Genomic DNA, 24,274 nt, shown 5'->3' on the forward strand with positions numbered 1-24,274 from the left:
GGTTAACCAATCAGCGTTGATTGCCACCCTTAGGAACACCTACTCTTCCATGGGCATATAAATTGTGAGTCCACTGCCATGAGAGGTCTTTGATCTGAGACAGCCAAACGACCATCCTTTTATCAATAAACATGCTGGCCTTATTCATAAAATGGTTCTATTACCCAGAAATTCTGTCTCTCAAACCTTTATTTAAACATCACACAAGTCTATTCATGTTTTCTTAAGATCATCGAGCTCATCATTTCTTCCAGCACAGTAGTATTTCATCACATTCATATACCACAACTTATTCAGCCATTCCCTAATTGATGGGCATCCCTGCAACGTCTAGTTCTTTGCCCCCACAAAGAGAATTGCTATAAATATTTCCACTGAAATATTTCTGATGGTGGACCATTGGCCAGAGCCAAGGACTTTGGTGATAAGAACTTTCCTTTCTGTGTCTTCCAGAGCCGTGGCTACAGCCCCTGCAGGAAGGAGCCGTGCCCAGGCTGTATCTCCCCAGGATGGTGGCGGAGGGCACCCAGCTGCTAGCACAGCTGTTCCCAAGGCTCCTGGGCTGTCTCCATCAGAGTCTGAGGGGACATGGTCAGGGTGGCGGTAGCCTGATTTGTTGGACTCTCCCCCAGGGTGCCCTGCTGCTTCAGTGAGGCCGGCTTGCCTTGCCTAGGAGTGGAGGTGCGTCGGCAGATGACCACTGGAAGCAGGACTGATGGCTGGCCTGGGCTGGGGCTGCTGCCACTCCTGGCCTCCTGCGTCTATCTGCCTGCTGGTGAGAATTGGTCAGCAGTATTCCTGGCTCTCATTTCCCTTCCCCTGGGCCGACAGGGAAGCTTGAAGCCCTAGCAGGAATGATGGCATCTCATCTTTATGTTGTCCTCAAAGTCTGCAAGGCACATCCTTGCCTTTGATCCACAGCCTCTCCCCCCCACATTGGCCCCTAAGAGACGTCATACCCTGACCTCATCAGAAGCACCGTGAGCACCCACTGTGCGGCCTCCCTCATTCTCTGTCCCACCTGCCATCGAGGCACAGAGACAGCCAGTCTCCACAACCAGGCTGCGGGGGCAGAAGCACGTGAGACACAACGGGGCTGATTTCATCGCCTTTAATAAAAATGGAAATAGTAAAAACTAGAAAAACCGCACAGCCCGGGAGCAGCCAGAGGAGGTGGTGGCTGCAGGAACCACTGCAGCTGCCACGCTACTAATCTGGGAGAGGGACAGACCAGGCCAGAGGCCAGCACCGGACCTCAGGCCACGACGTGCCTTGGCAGGGGAGGGGCCCGCTCTTCCCTCCATTGGGTCAGCTCCGGCTGGGGCTGCTTCGCCACATCACCCCAAGAACCCCGGGCTCTGGATTGAGTCCCCATCCTCCCCTGGCCCAAAGGCACGGCTCCAGCCAGTCCTGCATGCTGCTGTCCTCCACCAACAGGACGTGTCCACCAGGGCCAGTCTTCCCTCTTCCCTGAACCTTGGATACCCGACCCCGGGGCTTGGCGCCTGTGACATCACTTCCTCCTCCGGCTAATGCTCTTCAATTCATCCAGTTCCTTCTCCATGAGGTGGGACTCAGCCGTGGTCTCAGAGAGCTGGGAGGAACGTGGGAGATAATCACCTGAGGATTCTGGGCCTCAGCATGGCTGGCCCTGACAGCTGAAGACATCAGGAGTCACTCATCTGAGGGATCTGGAAGCCAAGGGACAGGCTCCCGACATGGGGATACTTGTTCAGCCCAAAGACGCAGCTGCCTCTATGGGGAGATTTTCAGACCACCTGAGAGGCCCATGTCAGGAACAAAACCAGAAATGGGGGACACCAGTGGGGCTCCACAAAGTAACAGGGATGGGGTGGGGGGATTCTCGTGGGGCCAATGGACAGGCACCAGCCCGGCTCAGACATCGGCAGGGGCAGGGACCGTATCCTCCACAGCAACCCCCACCACGGCAGGCCCGGCCCCTCACCATGTCCAGCAGGATGTCCACTTTGAGCCGCAGGAGGTTATTCTCTTCTTCCAGCTGCTGGTTCCTCTTCCGCAGCCGCTGGGCCTCCCTGCGGTCCCCACCTCCACAGGCCCCTGAGTCTGGGGGAGAGCAACAGCAGAAGCCATGAGGGCCCCCCTCCCCAGGCAAGGGCCCCAGCATGCAGCCCGCGCGTCTCACCCGCTATCCACTGGCCGTTTTCAAACTTGAGGCTCTGCCCAGCCAGGTTCATGGTCGGCGTCCCATAGTCTAAGCCCAGCTCGACCTCCCGAGTGGATCTGTCCAGCTGTGGGGGACAAAGACAGCAGAGCCCAGCTCAGGGCTGAGCCCCGAGCCCGGTGCACCAGGAGTGCGTCATCAAGACCGCCATGGGAGAGCAGGTGGCCCGACAAGACTGCCCAAGAGGGAGGTCAGTACTTTGTGAGCCTGGGCCTCAGTTTCCTCACTTAAAAATGGGGCTAATGGGGCAGCTAGGCAGCGCAGTGGATAGAGCACCAGCCCTGAAGTCAGGAGGACCCGAGTTCAAATCCGGCCTCGGAACAAACACTTGACACTTACTAGCTGTGTGACCCTGGGCAAGTCACTTAACCCCAACTGCCTAAAAAAAAAAATGGGGCTAATGATCTCTGCCTGTCTCAGAGTTGTTCTGATGACCCAATGAAATCACGTGTGGGAGAGTGCTATGTAATTGTGAAGTACCCCACAGACGGGATGGGGCTCCCGTCGTCTTTGGAAGGCTGTGGCGGCCTCCCGCACGCTAGGCCCAGAAAACAACGCCCAGCCGCCACCTCTGCCACCTTCCCTTCATGCACAAGACCCGGTTTTGTCCTCACAATACGGAGATGTAAGCGGGTCGAGAATTGTCGCCCCTGTTCTCAGGGGATGACACTGAGGCTCAGAGACCGTTAATGACGTCCCCAGAGTCACAGGGTTAGTGATCAAAGGAATAGCTCTTCTGTCAGCCACGTCAACTGCGGACAAAGAATTTCCTTTGTCAAAGCCTCACATTCCTCATTTCCAGTGGGGCAATGCAGCTCCTCTTCTTTCGCCCTTCCCTTCCCTTTCCCTCTCTTGGTCCACAGAGGGTATCGTACTCTTACCTGCAGGTGCTCTGCCTACAGGAATCTAAATTGTGATTGCTGAAACCTCCCAATATATATTGGGGTTTACAGTTCAATTTCCTCCTAAAGGACCATGTCTTAAACCCAAATCACTTGGGCTCTCATAGACTGGGACTGGCCAACAATAGGTCCCAGACCAAGCCCTGCTTGGTCACCGTTTGGGCCCTGATGGCTCAGAGTGAACGTAAATAGCGATTGTTTCTGTTTTGGCCAAAAACTCTTGGGTCATTTCTTACCTAGCCTTAATCGTCAAATGGGTGTAGCCTCAGACAAACTGAGACCTGTTAAAGACCTTAGTTTAAAAAGGCCAAGGTCTCCCACTGCATCTGGGGCCACCTCCAGTCATGCTGGTCTACATCTTGCGGCGGGGCTGGGGACTTTGCACAGCCCTCCCTCACTTCAATCCAATTCACTTGCAAGTCAAGGCATCATCTCCCTAACGTCATGGTCCTCTTTAGGAACAAAGGACAAACGACAACTTTCTTCATTAGGAAAAGGGTTGGGACAAGTAGATTTCCCATTATTCTCTGCCCTTGGCTAGCCCAGGGGACCCCGGTGGGTGTGTGTGTTCTGGGATGGGGAGGGAAATTTTAGGCCATCTACCTTTGCCAAGCAGAAGAGGGATTGCACTGACTGTCTGTGTCTATGTCTACAAGCAATGAATGGAAACGATGCGGTAGATTTCGGGGAACTTCCTTACGCTGGAACAACAGGATGGGCCACCTTGGAAGGGAGTGAGGTAATAACAGTTAGGCTTCATGTGGTGTGTTAAGGTTTGCAGAGAGCTTTACCACAGTCACTAATCCTTACAATAACACTGGGAAGTAGGTGCTATTATTATGCCCATTTCACAGATGAAGAAACTTTGGTAGAGAGAGGTTTGGGCACTTTCCCAGGGTCCCCCAGCTAGTAAGTGGCTGAGGCCAGATTTAAACTCAGGTCCTCCTGACTCGAGGCCCGGCACTCTGGCACCACCAGCTACCTCTTAGTTTCCTGCGGCCCAGATGGATATTTACTGGTGATGTCGTAGAAGGAATTCCAGTTTGAGAATATGTTGAACTGAATGACCTCAGAGGTCTTTGCCAGTGATGTGATTCTATAATCTCATTCACGTGATGTTGGGAGAATGACTGCCCTTCTCCGGAGGCTGCTGGATGCCGGACGGAGAGGCAGATAGGACACTGGTCGGGGTCTGGAGTCACTGGCTCTGCCACGGATAAGAAGCATGACTTGGGGGCAAAGGAGGAGTTTGCCCTGCTGTCCTACCCTGTGACCTTCACTGACTGACATGACCTTTGTCCTCAGAGCATTTCCTCCTCCTCGTGGTCCTTTTTCCTTCTCTAAACTTAAAACAGGTGAGAACTGATTTTAGGCCTGGGAACTCTGAGGAATGGAGGGAGCAGGGAAGAAGCCCACTGCTCCACTCCTGACCCAGCAGGGACAGACCCCAGACGTTCCCGCCTGGATATGGCCAGTGCCAGATCTGGCTCGGCTTGACTGGGCGTGTTTGTGACAAGGCCTTTCTTTCTTTTTCTTTTTTTCCCTTGGAGGGAGAGAAAATAAATGCTTATTAAATGAAAAAACCCAACCTGTTTTTTCACAGAATCTTAACAGTTCAAAGGGACCTTAGTGATGATTGGGAGCATTTCTACCAATCAGGACTATGGTTACGTGACGGCGCAGTATGGGGTGGTGGATGGGGAACCAGCCTCAAAGCTGGCAAGACCTAGGCTCAAATGCCACTTCTGACACGTGTGGGCTGAGTGACCTTGAGTGACTTGGTAACCTCTCCACGCCCAAGGCGACTTTCTGACCGTTGGCCGCCCACACCTCCACCAGTGAAATCCCAGGCTCCCGCCGCTATCCCTGCCGTCCAAATGCAACCCCTGGGGGCTGGGAGAGGGCTCCTCGGCTTGTCCCAGTGAAGATGCCACAGCTCAGATCATCTCTGAAATACATCAAGGTCCTGGAACATGCTATTCTGGAGATCTGTCATGGTGGCGAATCCTGATCCTTTCCCCAAAGCGAGTTTGATTTTCTGAAACTGTCAAAGCCATTTGGTACCAAGTCTGGGGAGGAAAGGAAGTGATGAAGCCGGGTAACAAATATTGGGTTTGGTTTTTTTTTTCCATTAACCAGCTGTGACCGTGCAGCAATGAGGCCAATTTTCTGATATGACAAATGGGCTCTAAAGACAGTGCCCTTCGAAGGAAGCCTCCAAGACCTCTGAGCAAGGATCCCTTATTAGAACGAGGCCGCCTCAGCCCTCCTGGGCCTGCCTGGCAGGACACGTCTACCCCATATCTTTGTGGTGACTCCTCCTAGTCTAGCCGGGGGAGTCCTGTCCACCCCCCCTCCACACACACACTCACAGAGTGCAGATTGGAAAGAGAGGCAGACTTCCGAGGGGGCGTCTTCTTGGGGCTGAACGTATTCCCAAAGAGGGGCATCTCCGGTGGGCTCCCAGTACAGCTCCGCCTTCTCCTAGAGCCGAGGGAGGAGAGCAGGGAGAGGTCAGGTGACTTCTATGGGCCCAGGTCCCACGGATGCGCTGCCCAGAGCCCCTGATTGCCACTTCTCTCACCAAGAGATGCTTTTTTCTATTCTGTTTAAGTCCCATCCGGGAATGCAAATGGCATGCAGCCGAATGTCATTCCTTTATTAATTATCTCCATATCCCAACAGCAGGCATGCAGGAAGGGTGTGCCAATTCTGGGGATAGGAATATCCATCCCTGGACTTACTGAGTTAATTGGCTGAGAAAATGGCAGAGAAAAGGAAAAGAGCACAGGATACTGAGATGGAAGAACAGGGCCAAAGTCACTCCCCTTATCTGTGCCTCAGTTTCCTCATCGACAAAGATAGTGATTAAAAGGCTTTGATGATGAACCCCACAGGATCATTTGAGGGTTATTCAGAGGCAGCCCCAACAGTGAAAAGCCCAGGAGGACTGAGAGCCAGAAGGGACTTCAGTTTACAAATGAGGAAACCAAAGCCCAGAAAGGTTGCCTTGCCTTAGGTCACACAGGTAGTGAGCAGCATGTCTGGAATTTGAGCCCAGGCCCGTGAGCTCTACATCCTGTGTTCTGGCTGTTACCTCAAGGCCATGAGATGGAATATTTCCCCAACACTCAGCAGCCCAATGTACGTAAAGCAGCCCCCAACCCTGCCCTCACCAGGCGGCTGGGCTTGCTTTACAAAGCACCTTCCTCTCCCAGCTCATCTACTGCCTCCATTTTAATTACTGGTAATAATAATGACTCTACTATGTATTGTGCCATCGAAGAATGCTACCAGGAACATTTAAGTATAAGTGGGCATGAGAAAGGAATCATCACCCAAATTCTCCCTGGACCCACTTAACCTTCACCTTCTAAGTGTGCATCAAGGAGCTGATGGCCTTGACAAAGCACCAAAGCTTCTCAATCGAGGTCTGGATGTGACAGTTCGGGCTGGGGGTGGGGTCCTCCAAGAAGAGATCTACCTCATTTACCACCGGCTTGTCGTGAGGGTCCAAAGGCCGATATCAAAAGCCACAATGGCAGGCGCCGTGTAAATATCAGTGATGGCATCACTGCTCTATGTTACTGATCAGCACATCTACACACATTCAGCACATGCCAACCACGGGCAAGGAGGGCACTGTACAAAGAGGCAGTGCAAACCCCAGCTAGAGGGGGACGGGCAGAAGCACCGCCTGAAGGCGCGTGAGGTCAGGAAAATCCTTCCGGATACAGGATCAAGAGAACCACAGCTTTGGATCTGGAGGGGCCTTAGCGACCATGAAGTCCAAACTGCCAGTGCCGAGTTACAGATGAGGAAACTGAGGTGAAGTGACTGCCCAGGGTCAGCCAGCTAGGAAGGGGCTGGGGCAGGATTCAAACCCCAAGCCTTCCTGACTGATGTATGGCACTCCATCCTCCAGCCCCTGACTGCCTCTCAGCTCGGACTGTGTGGCCCTGGGCAAATCACTTCCCCTCTCTGAAGTTGCATGAACGGCCCCAATGCCTGTGCTGCCAACCCCACGGAAGAAAGAAGAGACAGCCCCTCCTCGACTCTAAGGCACTAATACAGCTGAGTCATTAGTAAACAGCCCTGAGCTAAGCCAGGTATTCACCAAGGATTTATTATGCTCCTAAGGGAGCTAGGGAGACAGGGGCAAACATCGACACAGCCCCTGCCTTCAAGAAGCATCCCTTCTCTGGAGGAGAGACAACACAGATGCACATAACAACATTCAGGGCCAGGCACTGTGCCAAGTGCATCTGATCCTCACAACAACTCTGGGGGGTAGGTGACACTATTATTCCCATATGACAGATGGGGAAAGTGAGGCAGACGGAGGTGAAGTGACTTGCCCAGAGTTACACAGCTAGGAAGTGTCCCAGGCTGGATTTGAACTCAATTCTTCCTGATTCCAGCCCAGCGCTCTACCCCCTGCATATATACAAACCTGCCAGTCATTTAAAATATGAATATTAAGCACCTGCTGTGTGCCTGGTCTCTCTGCGGGGTACTGGGGATGCCCAGACACGGACAAGCCTCCCCTGAAAGAGCTGATTCCCTACCGGGGGAGCCCGCGCGCAAGTGTTAGGTGCCTACTGTGTGCCTGGCCCGGGCTGGAGCGCTGGGAACGTCCTGACAAAGATACCTTGCCCTCAGGAAGCTTACATTCTATCGAGACAACACGTACGGAAACAGGTTCATGAAAACCCATCACTCCCCATGCACTGATTAGGCGCCTGCGGTTTGCCTGGCCCAAGTGGGGCGCTGTCTGTCTCCTGGAGCGGACCACTCGTACACAAACAGAAAGGGACCCAGGCCCAGATAAGAGAACGCACGTACCTGGGGGTTCCGCCTGCGCCCGGCCGAAAGTTGCGCAGACCAACGACCAGGTGGCGCATGCGCAGCGCCGCCTCGGGCTCTACCACAGCCTGGCAGCGGGGGTGGAGGGCAGATTGCTGGGGAGGCGGGAGTTTGTCAGAGAGAGGACGCATCCGCTCCAACTGCCGTCGGATTCCTCTGACCTTCTTGGAGCGAAACCACGAGGGTCAGCTCGGATAGGCTCCCTTATATAAACCGGGAAACGGGAAAATGTCACGTTCTCCCCTGCGCCCCCTACGCCCATTGCTCTCGTCCCCATGCCAACAATAGCGGCTCCCCGAGGGGCGGCCCGAGGTCGCCATAGTAACGGCGTCGCGGCGTTCCCAGGCGGGCTTGAGCGCGTGCGCGCACGCACAAACATCTAGGACTGCGGCTTTCCTTGGGGAGGACGGAGGCCGCGAAGGGCCAATAGCGGGGTCGCTATGGGAACGTCAGAACGCACAGTGGGCCGGAGCCACGATGGACATCGGTCCAGGCGGCCCCACCCCAATGGGGCCCCATCTCTCGGCTCCGAGGCGTCCTGCGGTGTGTCCACCCGGTCCTCGAGGGATCCTTGGCGGGATCGGCCTTAGAGCAGGTAGCGCCCCAGCTCAGGTAATGGCTAACGGTCCCGCCTTTCACGACAGCGCCGCGCTTTACGGCTCATCTCCCCTCCGCCCCCATACGCGTCTTTGCCCCCATTTTACGGCGCGTGAACCAGAGGCCCGGAGAAGCTTAGTAGTTTGGACGAGGTCGGGGCTGACTTTTAAAGCCAGTCCCTGCTGGCCACCCTGGGGCGCTGCCCTACTTCGTTCATCTCCCGCCTCCGCACCTTTGCCCCCATTTGAAACTGCCCAGCAGTGCCCCCTCTGTGGGAGACACTGTGTATATGTGTTCCACCCTACTGCTGGGTGGTGCAGTGGGGCCAGGAAGACCTGAATTCAAATCCTGCCCCACTCATTAGCTGCGTAGCCCTGGGCAAGTCATCTACCCTCTGTGGCCCTTCCTAGTTGCTAGGGTCTAGTGAGAGGTTTGTAAAGATGCCTGACACACAGTAGGTGCTTAATATATGCTTATTCCCTCCCTCGCTGAGGGAGCCCACAGTAGGCCCTTTGTAAGGGCTCCTTGAACAAGTGGACTCCAGCCTCAGCATACAGTAGGTGCTTACTAAATGTTTGTTGACTGGTGCTTGAAGGTGCACAGCCTTGTGTTCTGACAGCAGGAGGTAAGGTGAGAATCGGTGCCCAAGGCCGCAGGACTGGTCAGTTTGGCTTGGGACAAACTGGTTGGTTGGTTAATAGTAAGTGGCAGAGGGTGAACCAGAGTCTGAGTGTGAGGGAATGGGCATTTATTAAGCACCTACTGTGTACCCCCACGCTGCACTAAATGCTCTACAAACATCCCGTTTGGACCCTTGGATTCCAGGCCCAGCCCAGGAGCCCCTTCCTGTACTGACCCCTCCTTGGCTAGTTCACACCCCGTGGAATGGAAGATGACATCTCCTACCATCTCCACCCTCAGTGGTTTAGGGCAGAAAGGACTGGTCTCTGTGTCCCCAGAGTCAGGCCCTGGGAAGCCCAGAAGAAACAAATGTTGTGGACCGAAGGCACAGACCCCGTGGTTCTGTGTCTCTGTATTCCTAGGGGCTAGCCTGGGTCAGCACGCAGTAGGCCTGGCGGTGGAATGTATGAATGAATGAGTGAGTGAGTGAATGAGTGAATGGATAAATAGCACATGAATAACAACCAGAGGGTGTGAATGATACCAAGTCAACTCAGCCCCCCAGAAGAAGCTTCTCCGCACAGCCCAGCTGTGACTCCTGACAGGTCAGGGGCTGTGCGTCAGCCCACCCGCAGTCTTTAGGAAATGACTGTGATGAAAGGAAAGGAGAGATGAGCAAAGGAAGGGGCGAGGGAACCGAGAATGTCCCAGCCATGCCTCGGGAGAGCTTGGGGACTTGTGGGCAAATCCTTTCTCGGGGCCTCAGTTTCCCCAGCTGTCAGAAGAAGGGCTTGGACGTGAGGTTCTCGAAGGTCCCTTGGAACTGGTTGGTTCTGTTCAGAAACACAGCAGGAATCGTCCATGAGGAGGATTGTCTGTGTCTGTGTCATGGCCTCTCCCTGACTCCTCGTGGGGGGCTCTCTGTAGTGGGGGGGCTTTCCGTAGTGGGGCTGGGCCACTGGAGGGGAAGCTAGCCCAGCATCTTCCACCACGTCTGTGGGGACAGCTTCCAGGGCAGGCCCGGGGGTGGACTGTGCCCTGGGAGGGCCAGTCTAGACTCATCACAAGGTGATAGACCACCAGGGGCTCAACCCCAGAAGCACGGAATTTGGGGGCTGGGAGGCAGATGGGGTCCCCCACTGTGCTGTACGTGTCGGGGATTGGCAGCCTCTGCCGGCAGACCCACAGGGAAGGGGAGCCCAACCCCTCTGTTGGCCGCCGATGCCGTCTTGGGCAGATCTTATGGAGAGAAGGGCTTCTTCTTGGCCACGTCCCCGCTGTGGCCCCTGTGTCTGTCCTCTGGGGGGACAAGTCTTGTCCCTTCTCCAGTGACAGCCCTTCAGAGCCTCAAAGGCAGCTGCCAATACCCCCAGTCTTCCCTAGCTCCTTCAGTCCATCTTTACAGAGTGTAGGCTTGAAGCTCTTCCCCATCCTGATTGCCTTCCTTGGGGCACAGACTCCCTCCTGAGGTGCACCCGGAGGGGGTCTGGGGGCATCTGTGCTGATGGAAGCAGGGTCCTTAACGTGTGAGCCTTATCTCAACAGAAGAGGCATGGCTGAGGTGTGCTGGGAGGTGTTTGGTTTCCGTGGCGTGATGGACCCTGGTTAGGAGGGCCTTTAGAAGGGGGCATGCAGGGTTGAGTGGGGAGTCGGGAGTTGGGAGATGGGGGCTGGCCTTGCTGTTGCCTTCAGTTAACCCTCAGGACTCTGGGCAAGTCCCCACCACTCACTCGGCCTCAGTTTCCTCATATATAAAATGAAAGAATTGCTGTCTATGGGCCCTCCCTTTAATACACACACACACACACACACTTTTTTTTTATCAGAACTTAAACACCAAGTAAAATGGGCATTTCTCTATACAGAGTAGAACATAAGAGGAGGATTGTACCTGAAGCCGGGGATTTCTCTTCTGGACGGCTTGCTTTTCCATTAACTTTATAGGTGGGGCAGTGATCAAACGTAACAGCACAAATTACAAATCCATCTGGATGCACAGAAAATCAGCGCCTTGTTATATAAAAATGACAACGAGCAAAGCCGGGTGATTTATGCCACAATTCTCTATCTAATAAATCCCACATGTTCCCATCAAAGCCGGCCTGCTTGGCTCAGGTTATTTCTGGCCTTCTCTGCTGTGCATTTAAAATAAATAAAAAATAATGTTTCAATAGCCCTCTGGTTCTCTCTTTCTCTGTCTCTCTGTTTTTCTTTTTCTCTGTCTCTCTGTTTTTCTCTTTCTCTCGCTCTCTCTGTCTCTCTCTCTATCTCTCTGTCTCTCTTTGTCTCTGTCTCTCTTTGTCTCTGTGTCTGTCTGTCTGTCTCTCTCCTTTTTGACCAGCCCCCTGCCTCCAGGCCCCCCAGCGGAAAAAATAAAAAACAAAGTCCTTGTAACAACTGCCTGGTCAGAGTTGACTCCCATGTTGACCCTCCTCAAACATGTGACACTCATTGTGCACGCTCAGGGTCCTTCCAATTCTATATCTGCTGCTCCTGGGAAATGAAGCCACAGGACCCTCAAATGCACAGTTTGCATAAATCAGCTTGTTTTGCTTGTTGTCATTTTTATATAATAAGAGAGAGTGATTTGACGTGTATTTGGATTTTGAATTTGTGCTACGGTGTTTTCATGACCAGCCCTACCTCCTCATTCTTGTTTCGCTGCCTCAGAGAAAAGTCGGGAGTCGTGGAGAGGCACTGCGTTCTGGGCAATCCATTTGTGTAGGTAGTGAGTGGCCTGCAGACAGACAGCCACACCCCCCTCCCAACCTGAGAATGAGGAGCCGCAGGACCGAGCTGGACCAAGGTGCTTGACCTCCTGGCATTTGCATGAACTTGGACGAGAGAACAGTTCCATCTTGAGTCTCACTGACCTTGGCTTTCTTTTCTAATCTCACGCATTAAAAGCATGATTCTGAGGAGCGGTGCACAGGTTTCCTCAGATGGACTGTCCCCAGAAAAGGTTAAAAGCCCTGGTCTGCCCTCTCCAGCCCAACTGCTCCATTTTACAGATGGGGAGACTGAGGCTCTCCAAGCTGAAGTCATTTGCCTCAGGTCCCACAATGATGCATAGACTTATCAGGGAATTCAAATCCACTTCTGATTCCAAATCTGGTTCTTTTCTGCAAACTAAGCCCTGTTGTCTTAGAGCCAGGGGAGAAGAGACAGGCCATAGTTTTGACATCTCGCTGCCTCCTTTCATCTTTTTCTCCTTTTTCATATTTTCTGAACTTGAAGGAATCTTAGAGATCTCCTGGCCTAATATCCCCATCATACAGAATAGGAAATGGAGGCCCAGAGCGAGGAAGGGGCTTGTCTGGGATCACTGAGCCAGCCGAGCTGGCTCTGGGATCACTGAGCCAGCCGAGCTGGCTCTGGGATCCAAGCTTGTGTCTCCTGGCTCTTTTCCCAGTCAGAGGACAGAGCACCTCATGCCGGGCTCTCCAGAGTGAGTCCCTGTGGGATGCTGTTAGCTATCCCTTGCGCCTGAAGCCAGAGTGCCTGAGCCCCGTGGAACTGCCCCATAGCCTGCGAGAGAAGACACGCGACACCAGGTCAGTCTGATGTGAAGCCAGGCCCGCCGTGGCCCGGTCTGGGTCTCGACCTCTGGCCCTGAAAACTCCAGTAATCGCACCTCGTAGTCATGGCTTCTCCTAGGGCTTAGCTCAGTGCCTGGCGTGTAGTAGGCACTGTATAAATGCTGGCTGTGATGATTAGTAGTGATTATTATTTCTGCAGGGCTTTACAACTAGTTTACAAAGCCAATCTTATCCCCACTGTGCAGATGAGGAAGCACATTGCTTGTAAGAGGCCTTGAACCCAGACCCCACTAGGCTGGCCGTGCAGGGGCATTGTCAGTCTTGAAATAATGATGTTGGGGGGCTCCCGCCAAAGTGGCCTTGCTCATTTAACATCTGCTGGGTCCTTTGTCTGAGGAATTCGCCTTGTTTCTCCTGAGCAGATGGGTCTTGGTTGGTCTTTCCCACCCTCTGGTTTTCCCAGATGGTCCTGAGTTATTTGTGACTCCTGTCAGCTGGTGGATCAGAGAACACGGTGCAGGGGGAGGCAGGCTTTTTGTTTGTTTGTTTGATCTTTACAGAAACTTTCTGTCCGCGTGCAGAAGCAGGGATGCCGCTCAGCACGGGAATGCTGGAGCTCATCAACTTCAACGCCATCCCCATGGTCCCCCTGGACGATGACCTGGCGACTTCATCCAAGCAGAGGTGCATCCAGCATGAAGAGCTGAAGATGAGAGTGAAACAGAACCCTCCCCGTATCTTCTGGTGATGTCACCTGCCTTGGGCCGCAGAGCCAGACCCCAGACGAGGACAGCAGGCGCTCGGCCTTTACTGCCTCCCCTCCCTCCTCTCCCTTCTGGGCTCCCCAGAATGAGAAGGGACCCAAGGGGTCATCAGCTCAGTCTGTGGGAAGATGCCCTGGAGTAGGGAGGCCAGAGGCCTGGGCTCTGGGGCCAGGTCCGCCATCACACACTGTGTGGTAATTCTCCTCGTGCAACAAGTGAGGGATCCCTTCCTGCTTTGCCGCCTCTGAGAAGGCCCACCAGCTTAGCTCTGCCATCTTCTGAGGGCTGCTCCCCAGCTGGGTCTCTGGGCCTGTCTCCTCAGAGACTCCCCCAGACTCTCTTCTCTCCTCTCCAGCTCCCACCTCCTTAGACAGGGTGACTGGCCCAGTGTTAGCCTCTTAGACCTTTCCTGTGGAGTCCTGCCAGATGGGAGAGGCAGGTGTGGAAGCTCACACATCAGTGGCCCTTCAGGCTCTCAAGGTGCTTTGCCCATGGTCTCTCCTCCCTCCCAGCTCAGGTGGAGCTCATCCCACCTACGAGGCCTGTTATGTCCACTCTGGAGGTGAGCACACTGAGTCTGGGGAGGCCAGGAGCCGGCCTCTGGTCATACCACCCCCTGGCACGGGGTCCCAGCTCTCTGGTGACTGCTCGGGGCACTGTGCCCATGGCCGGCCTTCCTGCCAGCCCCTCCCCTCTCAGCCAGTGATGGCCAAACTTATCCCCTCCATCTGCTACCTCACCGGTGGACTGGACCCTGCTTCTCTTTTCCCTTTCCATTCTCTCTGGCCTGTCAAATCCGCAAAGGTGGTGAAGGACAAGAAGGCCCATATTTTCAAAGGCCAGATAACAAACTGTTGGAGGAAGATGAGGCTTCCCCCAGGCTAGGCCAGGGGGCTAGAGCTGAGTATGGACACTCAGGAGATAGGGCTTAGCTGTGTGACAGGCCCTTTCCTTCTCTGGACCTCAGTCTCCTGGATTCAGGAAATAGGGCCTGTCACATGCTCCCTAGCTGTGAGGCCTTGGGCAGGTCCCTTTCCCTCTCTGGGCCTCAGGGTCCTCATCTGCAGAATAAGGGGGTTGGATTAGGCTGGGTCTGAGGGAGGCTCCTTCTTCTCTGAATCCCATGGAAGGGGCCCCGGCTCTCTCCAGTGCCAAGAGGCTCTTTAACAGACGCATCTCCCAGTGTGCCTCATGGGCTCCATGGACCAGCTGAATAGAAAGATCTCCCAGATAGACCTGAAGACCAGACTGTACACGACCAGCATTTACAGCAACGTCCTGGTGAGGGCGGGGCTGGGAGGGAGGGGGGAGCCTCTGAGGAGGGGAGAGGGGCTTCTTTAAGCATCCCTTTGGGCGTCGCCTGCCCTGGTACCGGCTCTGTCCCCTTTTTCTTAGAAGCAGCGTGGCATCATTGCACGTGGGAAGACCTGGGTTAGACCCTACCAGCCCTGGGCGAGTGACTGAACCCCTGAGTGCTGTAGGCTGGGGTTTCTTGGACCTTTCCGCTCTTGACCTCTTTTCACCTTTGGCAGCCCTGGTTGGGCGGTTGGGCATCGTGTGGCCGGAGGACGTGCGCATTGCAAAGTGTGTCTGTTGTGTGTTCAGAACCAAGGCTGCAGTGAAGTTGCCCGGTGCAGCCCGGACAAATGCTGTCAGAAGCCCCTTGGATGCATTTCGTGCTTCATTTTGGATTAATTTTTGGTCATTGCGTACTCAGAAACCGTTTGCTGTTGCCCAGTTTAAGAAGCACTGCTCTAGGCCACTAGGTGCCAACCTGTACTGGTGAAGGGACTCTCCTCCACTTAGAGTTCCCTGTGAGCAGTGAGGCCAGAGGTTTTCCCCTGGCCCTTCCTTTAGCCCTGAGGAGAATGGCTTCCTCAGTTCCTGTGTCTGGAACCACGTGCCAGGCCTCTGGCAATGAGCCCTTCTTCCCTTAGCTAGGCTGGACCTCAGAGGACAGACCCAGGCCGTCGGCAGGCCTGTGCTGGCCTGGCCTGGCCTGGCCAGAGCTGGCAGCCCGAGAAGCAAGGGTCATCTCCGTGGCTGTCCAGCTCCGCGTGTGGGGAAGCAGAGGAGGGAAGATTTCAGTGAGGGATGGGACTTTTTAACCAGCAGGACCTGAGCTAGCTGATGGGTTGGGGCACTTTGAGGGGATGGGTCTCTCACCTCTTTGGGCCTCCCTTTCCTCATCTGTAAAACGAGAGTGGCTCCAGATGGCCTTTGAGGACACCTCCAGCTCCAAATTGTCTGAACCCACCCTGCATCTCAGGGCGCTATGGATGCTGGGCCGAGTGGTGACACCAGCACACTTCAGGGCACGGGTTCGGAACCTCACGCCCTGCACACCTCTGTAGACAGTTTCATGGGTTGCTGTGGACAGAATGCATCCCTCCTGGATGGTGAGGCTTCTAGTAATGAGCTGCTCCCAAGTTGGCCCAGCTGGTCCTAGCTTGACAGTGACAGTCCATGGGCATAGCCCTTAGGCTCTCAGGGCAGGTCTATGCCCGGAAGAGGTGTTGGACGAGGGCAGAAATCAGGAAGGAGACAGGAGCTGTGGCCACGCAGCCACGGAAAACACAACTGTCTCAGCTGGCCCTTGTGTCCAGGCTGTCCTCAAGGTCTGGCTACCCCTTCTTCTTCTCTGGCAGTTCAGCTTTCATGACAATGTGGGGTCATGGCAAAGTGTGCTGGACTGCCAGACTGAAGACCCACACTGAGTCGCTAGTGTGACCATGACCCCAGCTTAGGGACACTTGGTCCCCTTACATGACCTCCTACGTAGTAGCCCCCTCCCCAGGGCAGCTGTGAGATGAAATGAGATAATATTTGTAAAGTGCTCAGTGCAGTGCCTGGCACATGGTGCGTGCCTCCTTCGTTCCTTCCTTCCCTCCTCTCCTCCCCGATCAATACATTGAGTTGTCTTTTTTTTTTTTTTTTTTTTGCGAGGCAATTGGGGTTAAGTGACTTGCCCAGAGTCACACAGCTAGTGAGTGTTATGTGTCTGAGGCCGGATTTGAACTCAGGTCCTCCTGACCCCAGGGCCGGTATTCTATCCACTGTGCCACCTAGCTGCCCTCTTCTGCTTTTTTTATAGTAAGGTCATGTATCCATTGTTATTTTGGAGTGTGGTAAAAGATGTTGGTCTAAGCCTAATTTCTGCCAGGCTGCTTTTCAGTTTTCCCAAAAGGTTCTTTTCTGTTTTTCTTTTAATCAAAAGGAGTTTTTTTTTAGGTAATTGATAGTTTCCACTTTATCAACACTGGATTATTGAATTCTATTGTTTCTGAATCTCTCTTATCTAGTCTGCTCCATTCATCTATCTTTATTTTTTAACCGATGCCAAATAGTTTTGATAACTGCTGCTTTATAATATAGTTTGAGGTCTGGAAATGCTATTTCCCCATTCTTCTCACTCCTTTTCATCATTCCCCTGGATATTCTAAATCTTTTTTTAATGAATTTTGTTATTTTATCAAATTTTATAAAATATCCCTTTGGTAATTTGATTGGTATAGCATTAGGTGTAAATTAATTTTGGTAGTATTGTCATTTTTATTATATTGGCACAGCCTAGCCGTAAGTGAAGAATATTTCTCCAGCTCTTTTCAGGAGTGGGGAACCTGTGGCCTCAAGGCCTTCTAGGTCCTTTTGACTGAGTCCAAGTTTTACCGAACAAATCCTCTTTAGGTTATTCCTTATTTCCTTAAGCAGCGCTTTGTTTTCGATTCTATACGTCTTTTGTGTGCTTTGGGCAGTTGATCCCCAGATATTTTATGTATTTTGTAATTATTTGGAATGGGATTTCCCTTTCTATTATTGTTTCTTGTATCTTGTTTTTATTATATGGAAATTATATTTTGAGGGTTTATTTTGTAGCCTGCAACTTTGCTGAAGCTATTCATTGCTCAGTTAGTATCTTTGCTGATTCCCTGGGACTCTCCACATAGACCGTCATGTCATCGGCAAACAGGGATAGTTTTGTCTCTTCTTTGCCTTTCTTTATTCCTTTAATTCCACGTATCTTATTGCTATTGCTAGCATTTCTAGAACTCTATCAAACGATAGTGGAGAGGTTGGGCTTCCTTGCTTTACTCCCATGTTTATTGAAAAAGTTTTAGTGTATTTCCATTGCATATGCTGCTTTCTTTTGGTTTTAGACTGATGCTTTCTATATATATATATATATATTTTAAAGGTCCTTCTATGCCCTACATTGTAGAGCTTTTAGCATAAAAGAGTGTTGTACTTTGTCAAAGGCTTTTTCTACATCTGTTGAGATGATCATGTGGTTTTCCTATGTCTAGTCTTCTAATATGATTAGTTATGTTGATTGTTTTCCAAATATTGAATCATTCCTGCATTCCTGCTATAAATCCCACTTGATCATAATGAATTATTTCTTGGTCTGTTTAATAGGATTTTATCTTAAAATTTTTCAAGTCAATGTTCATTAATTCTGTTGGCCTGTGGTTTTCTTTCTGTGTTTTGATCTTTTCCTGGTTTAAGTATTAAGACTATATTTGTCTAATAAAAGGAATCTAGTGGGGTGATTTCTTTCTCAGTTTTTGAGAATAATTTGTAAAAATACAAGCATTATTTGTTCTTTAAAAGTTTTATGCAATTCTTACGAATCCATCAGGACCAGGAGTTGTGGTTTTTTGTTTGTTTGTTTTGTTTTAATTTGGTAGTTCCTTTACAACTAGATCTATTTCCTTTTCTGAGGTTGGGTTATTTAAACTCTCTGTGTGCTCTTCTTATAGTTTGGGTAGTTTATATTTTTGAAGGTTTTCCTCTTTCATTTGTGTTCTTGGTTTTGTTGGCATATAGCTGTGCATAGTATGTTCTAAGTATTCTTTTTATTTCTTCCGGTTTTGCTGTGATTTAACCTTGCTCATTTGGTGTTTCATTGATTTGATTTTCTGCTCTCGTCTTTTTAATCAGATTAGCTAAGAGTTTATCAATTTTTATTGGTCTTTTCAAATAACCAGCTTTTAGTTTTATTACTCATTTCTGTGGTGTTTTTTTTTTTGGTTTTCAATTTATCTATTTCCTCTCTACTTTTTAATATCTCCTCTTTTGTGCTTATTTTAGGTTTATTTTCTCATTTTAAATGCGTATTCAGTTATTAATCTTGTTTTTCTATTTTGCTAACATACAGTTTTAAGGATGTGATTTTTTTCTCCCTGAGGACTGCTTTAGCTGTGTCCCCAAAGATAGCAGTGGCTTAGCTTTCTAGAGGCTCCAAGGTTTACGTCCCCTTCCCTGGGCCATGCAAGGCAGGGTAATTGCCTCCATTTTATCGATGAGCACATTGAGGCTCAGAGAAAGATAACAGCTTGTCTAGCTTGTCAGAACCTTTGTGACATGAAGAGTGTCAGAGCTGGGAAGCCAAGCCAGTTTTTCTGACTCTATATCCCACTTGCCGCCTGCTTCCCCTGCTGCTGCCCAGGGTAGGAGACAGAGGCGGCACCCCCGGCTGCTACCAGAAGGAAGATGGGCACTTTTGGCCCACCATCCACTACCAGGTGGGCAAGAGGCGGGGTTGGTTCCTCTAGAGGCCCTGGCCCCAGAAGAGCCGCGTGACTCTGGGGCCAGCCAGGCTGGTTGGGGGTGAACCTGTGGGGAGGGACTGACAGTGGCCCCCCGCTGTGTTTTGTGTTTGTGCCCAAAGGTCATTGAGAAACTGGAGGCAGAGAAGAAACTGAGAGAGCAGCAGCGCATCTTGGGAGAGAAAGGCAAAGCTCCTTTTAACAACCTAATACTGGGGGTGGCGAGTGAGGCGAGGCCCCCCTCCCGGCTGTGCTGCTCACTAGTGGCTGGGTGCCCCAGGGAGTGACCTAACCCCCCTAAGCCTTGTTTTCCCCATCTGTAGAAATGAGCAGGGGAGGGCCATTGAACCAAAGGGATGCTGCTACGTCTCCTTCCGCTCAAAGCCTCTTAAGTCACTTCCCCATTTGGAACCTCAGTTTCCTCATCTGTACCATGAAGGGAGGGGAAAAGTTAGTTGCTCAGGTCCCTTCCAGCTCTCAATCCTGTGGTCCTGCTCACTCTTCCCAGGACACACAAAGAGCTCTCAGGCTGCCTCCTGGGCAGCCCAGGGGGCCTTCCCTCCACTCTTCACCTCTTTCAAAGTGCACCTTGTAGAGTAGAGACTTCTAGAATTAAAGCGGACACTGGGGAAACTGAGGCCCAGAAAGGCCAAGTGATTTGCCCAAGGTCCTGCAGCTTGTAAGGAGTGGAACCAGGACTCCAGTGTGGGTGCTCTGACTCCAAGGTCATTGACCAAATGCCCCTATCTCCATAAGGTCTCCCTGTGATTGTGCCAGCCTGTAGTGCCTCCTCCTCCCCTCATCTGCCAGCCTTATAGGCGCGGCACTTGTACCCCACTGGAACATTCAGCTTGCGATGCTGTGGAGGGGGTTTTCTACTAGACTGTTAGCCCCGTGTGCGCAGGGCTCTTCTCTGAACTTTCATCTTCCCCAAATCCTAGCTGTCCCCAGTACACAGTACAGATTTAATGAATTCTGAGTGAAGATTTAATGAGTTAGACTTGGCTAGACATGCTAAAAAGAACCTTGTAACCAAGGGGGATGAAGGCCATTAATTTCTGCTAAAGGATCCTGGACAAGAACTTTGGATAACACAGCTGTGTGCTCACTCTTCCCTCCCCCCTTTCTCCTCTCTCTCTCTCTCTCTCTCCCTCTCCCTCTCCCTCTCCCTCTCCCTCTCTCCCCCCTCCCCCCTTTTCTTTTCTCTCTCCATTTTCTCTCCCTTTCTCTCCCTCTTCTCTCTCCTCTGTCTCTCTCCTCCTTCCTCCCTCTCTTTTCCCCTCTTCTCTCTCTGCACATGTACATATTATATATGTATGTATATGCACACATACAAAATTTTAGTTCATTTTTTCTCTGTGTATTCCCCTCCTTCCTCTCCTCCCCCCCACCCCGAACATAAACTGCTTGAAGTCAGGGGCTGTTTCGTCTTTGTATCTCTTGCATCCGGCATACAGTAGGTACCTAATAAATGCTGAATGAATGAATAAAAGCCACACAGTGTTAGCAGAAGGTATGTGAAGAGCAGCTCTATAGATGCCCCTTGTACTCTTGGGTGTATTTTGGTGGGCATCGTAGTAAAGATGTAATTTTACAGCTAGGGATTCAGGGAAACCTCCCTCCAGAGTGGCTCCTGTCGGTGAAAAGACTGCTTCAAGTCCAATCTCACCCGCCTCCCTCTGTCGTTGCAGAGAAATCTAACAAAGCCAAGAAGAAGTCACCCAAGTTTTTCTCGCTGACTCCATCGACTTCAAGTGTTCCCTGTGCCAGGTTGAAAAAGGTAAGCAGCCTGAGCTGGGGGTGGCTGCTTCCCTGCTTCTGCTGGGCATGAATTCGGTTTCATTTGCGAGGGCCACACGTGTGCTGAGGCCTTGGCCCCCAGGGTTGGAGGAACCCCTAATGAAGCAGTATGGCTGTAATGAGGTAGAGTCGATGGTTTCCTGTGTCCTGCAGTGCCCATGGTCTGGGTTGTGGACCCTGAAAGTTCACGTGTGATGCTTGTCCGGCCAATGGGCAGCCTCACGTGGCACCCTGCAGTCCTCCATGCCCCGTGCTCCCTGGTACAGCCTGATGGGATGAAGAGTTAGTCTGTAGTCCTAACCCTCTGCTGCACTGGCCTTCTGCTTTCTGTACCTGGAGATTCAGCAGGGTAGGCCTTGGAGACAGAAAGCCCTGGGTTCAGGTCCTGGTGACATCGGTAATGGGGGACAAATCCCTTTACCTCTGAGGGCTCCCAGTCGCTTTCTAAGACTCCTAGGTTGCAAAGAAGATGGAGGGAATTTTTTTCCTGGGACTCCCCTGCAGTAACAGAATCCCCTGTCTAGGGGCAGCTAGGTGGTTCAATGGATAGAGCACTGGCCCTGAAGTGAGGAGGACCTGAGTTCAAATCTGGCCTCAGACCAAACACTTGACACTTACTAGCTGTGTGACCCTGAGCAAGTCACTTAACCCCAATTGCCAAAAGAAAAAAAAAAAAAAAGAATCTCCAGTCTGGTGAAGAGCAAAGCCGTCCCTGTCCCACCCTCCCTCTCATCCTGCAGTCGGGTGTCCCCAGGTGGGTCTGTGATCAGGAGAAGGTCCTGGGATGAGGAAGCACCTTTAAGGGTCAGCCTCTGCACTGCGTGGGCTGCTCCTGTCCTCAGGGCCTTTTCCCTGAGGTCCCCTCCATGCTGTGGCCCTGCGTGGGAGGAGGGCATCGCCCCAGGTTAGGGTCCTGTGAGGGGAAGGCTGGAGCTCAGAGGGGCCTCAGGGGGCCACCCCGAGCCGCCCCTCGTTTTACAGAGCCCCTTTGTGACACAGGCACCATCTCTCCCCCCTCTCAACTAACAGGGTTATGCTCCAAAGGTTTGTTTGCAAGTCAGAATGCATTTTCCCATAGAAACAGTGTTATAAATAGCAGTCTGATTCTGACACCAGCCCACAAAGGCTTGTTTAACTGCTAATCGTGCTGAACTACGGAACCAATAATAGCATTGAGTTCTGTAGCAGCCCAGGCACAAATAGAGGCAGTAGGAACACAGGGAGGGATGGAGCCAGGTAGGCAGTGGGAAATTTGGGTGGCTGAGAGCTGGACGGGCGGAGGTAGGAGCGAGGGAAGGGGTCTGGCATTGGCCACACCCATCCCATGCCTGTGTACCTGCAGGCCAATGCTTTCCCTCCCAAGGAATCTCCCTTTAGAAAGGGCCTGACCCTGAGCTTCGTAGGGTGGCCACCTTCCCATCAGGAGCTCAAAAAAAGAGAAATGAAGGGGAATAACATGAAATAGACCTGCAAAGGTCGGTGGGTAGGGGCTGGATCATGGACCATTTAAATGGTAGTCTGAGAAGTGTGCGTTTTAGAGAACCCAGAATCTTGGGAAGTCTGTTGAGCTGGGCAGGGATATGGTCAGACACATGTCCTGGGAAGATCAGGGGCAGCTGTTTGGAGGATAAATTGGGGAGGGGACAGACTGGAAGCAGGGGGACCAGTGGGGAGGCTCCTACAGTGGCCCAGGTGGGAGGGGCGAAGGTCTGAAGTCAGTGTTGGATGAGGGTGTGGTTGCGAGCGTCCTGTGACCCGAAGGATGGTGACAGATGCCAGCGACGGGCAGCTGTGCAACAGTGGTCCTCTCAGGACCTCTGTTTTTTCATGAGTGAAATGTCCGAGGGACCTATCTCCTGGGGTAGGGGATCCTCAGATGAGAGGATGGCTGTAAAGTGCTCTGAAACGCTAGTGCTATGTGAGTCTTATTTTTAGGTTGGGTAAAACTTGACAAGGGCCTGGATGTGGAGACCGAGCTTGTGAACCTCAGTGATGGCAGGTGCCCTCGGCGCGCGTAGGGCAGTTAGGAGCAGGGCAGGTGTAGGGGTGGGACATGAGAGAGATGAGACGGCAGATGCCCAGGCTCATGTGAAGCAGTGGTCAGAGAGGCAGGAACAGCACCGGGGAGAGAAGTGGTTCAGAAGCGCAGAAGGAAGAGAGATGCTCCGGATGGCAGTGTCGAAAGCTGCAGAGGTCTGGGAACACGCTTCTCGCTGGAGTGCTTGAGAGAGCATTGGCACCTGCTGAGAGACAGGGACAGACAAAGGGCACGTGCATTCATTAGCCTGTTGGTGTGGATTTCTTCTTCTGAAAGCTGCCTATTCAGGGCAGCTGGGTGGCGCAGCGGATGGAGCACCAGCCCTGTGGTCAGAGGACCTCAGTGCGAATGTGCTCTCAGACGCCTAGTGGCTGTGTGACCCTGAACGAGTCACTCAACCCCGACTGCCTCCCCTCTCCCCCAGCGAAAAAAGAGAACTGCCCATTCACGTGCTTTGACCATTTATCTATTACAGAGTGACTTTTATTCTTATAAATTCAAGTCAGTTCCCTGTGTATATTAAAAATGAGATCTTTAGGAGAAAAACTTGCTGCAAAGCATTCGCCCCCCCCCCCCATTTGCCGGCTTCCCTTCTAATTTTGGCTGCATTGGCTTTGTTTGTGCAGAGGCTTTTTGATTGTCTGTGATCAAAATTGCCCATTTTGCCTCCTGTGATTGGCTCGCTCGCCCTCGTTTGGCCACGGGCTCCTCCCTGTGCGTGGAGCTGAGGTGATTTCCCCCTTCCTCCATTAGTTTGCTTAAGATGACTCCCTTTCTGTCTAAGTCACGCACCTGTTTGGGGCTTATCTCGGGGTAAGGGGTGAGAAGTTGTTCTGTGCCTGGTTTCTGCCAGACTGCTCTCCAGTTTTCCCAACAGTTTTTGTCAAATAGTGAGTTCTTACCCCTCTAGCAGGGGGATCTTTGGGTTCATCAAGCACTCGGATACTGTGCTCATTTGCTTCTGTGTTGTGCATCTTGGGCAGGTAGGTGGCGCTGCAGTGGATATAGTGCTGGCCTGGAGTCAGGAAGACTCATCTTCATGAGTTCAAATCTGACCTCAGACAGATACTATCTGTGGGACCCTGGGCAAGTCACTTAGCCCTATTTGCCTCCCTTTTTCCCATCTGTGAAATGAGCTGGAGAAGGAAACAGCAAACCCCTCCAGTATCTTTGCCGAGAAAACCCCAAATGGGGTCACAGAGAGTCAGACACGACTGAAAATGCCTGAACAACCTTGTACACCTAATCCTTCCATTGATCAAACACTCTATTTCTTACCTGGCCCAAACTTTTGGGATGATTACAGCTCTATGGTAGAGTTGGAGATCTGGTACTGCTGGGCCCCCTTACCTCCCACTTTTTTTCCATTGATTTCCTTTTGTTCCTCCAGATGAA

The 24,274-nt window shown here is 52.0% G+C and overlaps 2 protein-coding genes across 3 annotated transcripts in view; one reads left to right on the forward strand and one right to left on the reverse strand.

Annotated features, from left to right (window-relative positions):
• Positions 1-1,097: 1,097 nt before the first annotated feature.
• On the reverse strand, positions 1,098-8,028 carry CBY1 (chibby family member 1, beta catenin antagonist). Of its 2 annotated transcripts, none has more exons than XM_027874250.1 (5): positions 7,951-8,028; positions 5,478-5,589; positions 2,165-2,270; positions 1,967-2,085; positions 1,098-1,594 (listed from the first exon to the last, which is right to left on the reverse strand). In XM_027874250.1, the coding sequence occupies exons 1-5, from the start codon at positions 8,007-8,009 to the stop codon at positions 1,514-1,516; spliced, it is 477 nt and encodes a 158-aa protein (XP_027730051.1). In that variant the 5' UTR covers positions 8,010-8,028; the 3' UTR covers positions 1,098-1,513. The 2 variants fall into 2 exon arrangements, with proteins under 2 accessions (XP_027730051.1, XP_027730059.1); XM_027874258.1 differs by lacking the exon at positions 7,951-8,028 and adding an exon at positions 6,476-6,630.
• A 492-nt stretch (positions 8,029-8,520) lies between these two features.
• Positions 8,521-24,274, forward strand: part of FAM227A (family with sequence similarity 227 member A) — a 36,602-nt gene continuing 20,848 nt past the window's right edge. Inside the window, exons 1-6 of the mRNA XM_027873425.1 lie at positions 8,521-8,583; positions 12,602-12,743; positions 13,310-13,462; positions 14,676-14,773; positions 19,164-19,227; positions 20,733-20,821. Of these exons, the coding sequence (XP_027729226.1) occupies positions 13,318-13,462; positions 14,676-14,773; positions 19,164-19,227; positions 20,733-20,821 (396 nt within the window). The 5' untranslated portion in view covers positions 8,521-8,583; positions 12,602-12,743; positions 13,310-13,317. The remainder of the gene's footprint in view (positions 8,584-12,601; positions 12,744-13,309; positions 13,463-14,675; positions 14,774-19,163; positions 19,228-20,732; positions 20,822-24,274) is intronic.

Source organism: Vombatus ursinus, unplaced genomic scaffold (genome assembly GCF_900497805.2).
Source record: "Vombatus ursinus unplaced genomic scaffold, bare-nosed wombat genome assembly UNPS02003292.1, whole genome shotgun sequence".
Lineage (NCBI taxonomy): Eukaryota > Metazoa > Chordata > Mammalia > Diprotodontia > Vombatidae > Vombatus > Vombatus ursinus.

Bases quoted from the DNA above. Each gene is read 5' to 3' on its own strand.
- CBY1 (XM_027874250.1), bottom strand. From the start codon at position 8,009: ATGCGCCACCTGGTCGTTGGTCTGCGCAACTTTCGGCCGGGCGCAGGC. The intron at 2,271-5,477 runs GTGAGTGTGTGT...TGTCCCCCACAG, and splicing joins CTCTTTCCAATCTGCACTCT to CTGGACAGATCCACTCGGGA. The intron at 2,086-2,164 runs GTGAGACGCGCG...GCTCTCCCCCAG, and splicing joins AAACGGCCAGTGGATAGCGG to ACTCAGGGGCCTGTGGAGGT.